At 29.4% G+C, this 2,917-nt stretch overlaps 1 protein-coding gene across 1 annotated transcript; it reads left to right on the forward strand.

Moving 5' to 3' along the window:
- Positions 1-1,806: 1,806 nt before the first annotated feature.
- Positions 1,807-2,573, forward strand: LOC105625372 (dnaJ homolog subfamily C member 22-like; the record flags this gene model as incomplete). The annotated part of the gene is made up of 2 exons (XM_012206706.1): positions 1,807-2,094; positions 2,426-2,573. Coding segments are annotated over exons 1-2 (436 nt in total), but the record flags the coding sequence as incomplete, so codon positions are not given.
- Positions 2,574-2,917: the final 344 nt, after the last annotated feature.

Raw genomic sequence — 2,917 nt, forward strand, 5'->3', positions numbered from 1 at the left:
TATATATATATATATATATATATATATATATATATATGACAATGTTTTAAAATAAGACAATGAATACTTGCTTAAGAATCGTTCTCCGAAAATTTTTATCCTAGCTCACTTTATGTGTTTTACAAAATAAATAATTACAGAGCAATGTCTTGATTCATCATTATGTTAAAACTGTATTGAAATAGATATATTTAAATCGAATAAATTCATTCATGAAATTTTACTGACATAAAAGCATATTATTTTAATAAACACAATATACATATATAATGTCATATATAATTTACATATATAATGTCGTCTGCAGACAGAGCAACTTCCTCAGTTACATTAACCTTGTTTACACCGAGCATTTAATATGCGTATTAACCAGTAATTTTTTATAAAATTATTTTAATTTTTTAATTTCGGCATATAAACGTATACACAATATGGCTATTTAATTAATTATCTAGATACATAATGTACTAGCTTAGTACACTATTCTTTAAATATATTGTCGAAATTAAGATAATTTAATAGAATGTTATTATTTAGTACACGTGTTTGGTAAATTAGAACATTAATTCCTTACACTTTTATTTTCCTGTTCGATTTTCAGAATAATTATTAAACGATATCGTCTTTGTATTTGTGATCTACTCTTTTATTGTTTTGATTTTTTATATCTACTTATATCTTATATAATTATAAGAAAAGGAAATAATTTTTACATTGTGATATTACATTTGCGACATGCAACATGCAATTAACAAAAAATATTGCAACTGACTTTGATTATAATTTTTCACAGTTCTATAATAATTAGAACTTTAAGTTTAAATATAAAATGTTTTAAGGTTTGAAAAATTCGAATAGAATATTGATATATAATAGAATATTGATATTTTGACCTGCGTCGAATAGATTTTGATATTTCTTAGTAATTTCATCTATTGAGTGATGCGTTCAAGTAGTTCTGACGCACTTTTAAGAATGTTGATAAGTTCATTATTTTTTTTCCAATCGAATCAAAATTCTAGAAATATATACATCTATAAATACATTTTTTGATAATTAAATTTTCCGATAAAATAAAATTTAATTATTTAAAAAATCGATTTTTTTATTTGTTATCTTGTATATCCTTTTAAATAGCTCAAATTGCCAATGTGTTATTTCTGCAATAAAATTAAGCGTTTTTTCTGTAATATTATACAAGAATTTTGTTTCATTATTTATTGTATAAAATATACAATTGATTTTATTGATGATCAACGAGCTCAACATTTTGAACAATTTAAAAAGATTATTTATTAAAACATAATACAAAATATATCGTACAAAATATATGGTACAAAATATATGGTACAAAATATATCGTAATTAACTGCTGTTACTAAGAATGCAATTGTAAGTTTTATAAATTAATAAATGTTTACTCAATTTGCTTTTATGTTTTCCTTCCAGCAATTGATGGATTATTTCCTTATTAGGAATATATATATTTCTGCTTGCTACATCCCTGAACTGATACCGTTATACCTGGCGGAGCGTTGAACCAGAAACCGGTGCAGTGGAACCACGACCGTCATTTCACGATATACCACCGACAAGTGTACCTGAGTCCAAAAACAGTAAAAAGTTATTTGCGTGTAAACTTTTATTTTGCCTGTGAAGATGTGTAAATGACGACGACACAGTAGGACATGTAATTCTTTGCGTAGAATTTCGTAAAATTTCCGACCAGGACAAGTAATTGTCCACGCGATTAATCGATACTGATTCAAAATGGGTATTTTGTGACCTGTTGCTTTAGAAGATAACATGGAAAAAGCGAAAGAAAATGGATTGTATATGCATGATCCGGGGTATAAAAGTGTTAAAACTAAGTTTTGGGCTTATTTTTTTTGGTTGTTCGGTGGACTCTTTGGAGCACATCATGTGTACCTCGGCAGAGACGATCAGGCATTCGTGTACATCAGTACATTCGGCGGTTATATAGGTTGCGGTTTTCTCAGGGACATTTATAGGATACCTGCGTACGTGGCCGATGCGAATAACGACCCAAGGTTCATCGAGGATTTTAAACGAAAAGTCAGAGCTAATCGAAAGGTAAATAAATATTCACCGTTTAGAATTCACAGACTAGCATTAGCCAATGACGTCGCTAGTCTTGAAATATATTTCTTAACATCAACCTTACACTACGATTGATGCCATTAACTTGTTCTGCATCGCTGTTATTCGAAGAATTGATGACGTTGCACATTATACGATAATCACGTACATAATACAATAATCATACAAATGTTGAACCGCAATTTACTTGCTGACACGTACAGTAATTAAGGATGTAAGTGGAAGTTGGCAAAATAAATCCGCGACTGACGCTTTGTAAACTGATGATGACGAAATCGAATTTATTATTATTTTTTTTTTACAGCCGCCGTTTTCCGCAGTGCGATTTGCGGCGCAAGCTGCGGTTGCTTACTTATGGGCCGAGCTATTCAACAGTGCGATCCCGCAGGAAGAAGTGTACGGTATTAATTTCAGATATCTGCTGATTCTAGTACCGGCTGTGATCGCGTTAGGTAAGAATAGTATTAGAAAGGGAAAAAAAGTTCATTTCATTATTATCACGCGCGTTTTCTTATCGCGCGTTTGTTACAAGTCGGTTATTTCGAATGATAATATTTTAAGGTCGCAATATGTGACGTATGTCATTGGTTAAAAATAATCGCTGATGATAAATGAAAAATAACTAATGGAAAAGCCGACACTAAATCTGTTTTTATCTGTTTTCTAACGAGTTCTTTATTAGAATACTGTACCTTAAATTTCAACGAGTCGTTTTTATTTAATTCAAATAGAATTCAGATTTTCTTTACCCGGAAAAAAAATATTATATAAATGAATATATTTTATATATAATTAT

Source organism: Atta cephalotes (assembly GCF_000143395.1).
Source record: "Atta cephalotes unplaced genomic scaffold scaffold01174, whole genome shotgun sequence".
In the NCBI taxonomy this organism is placed as follows: domain Eukaryota; kingdom Metazoa; phylum Arthropoda; class Insecta; order Hymenoptera; family Formicidae; genus Atta; species Atta cephalotes.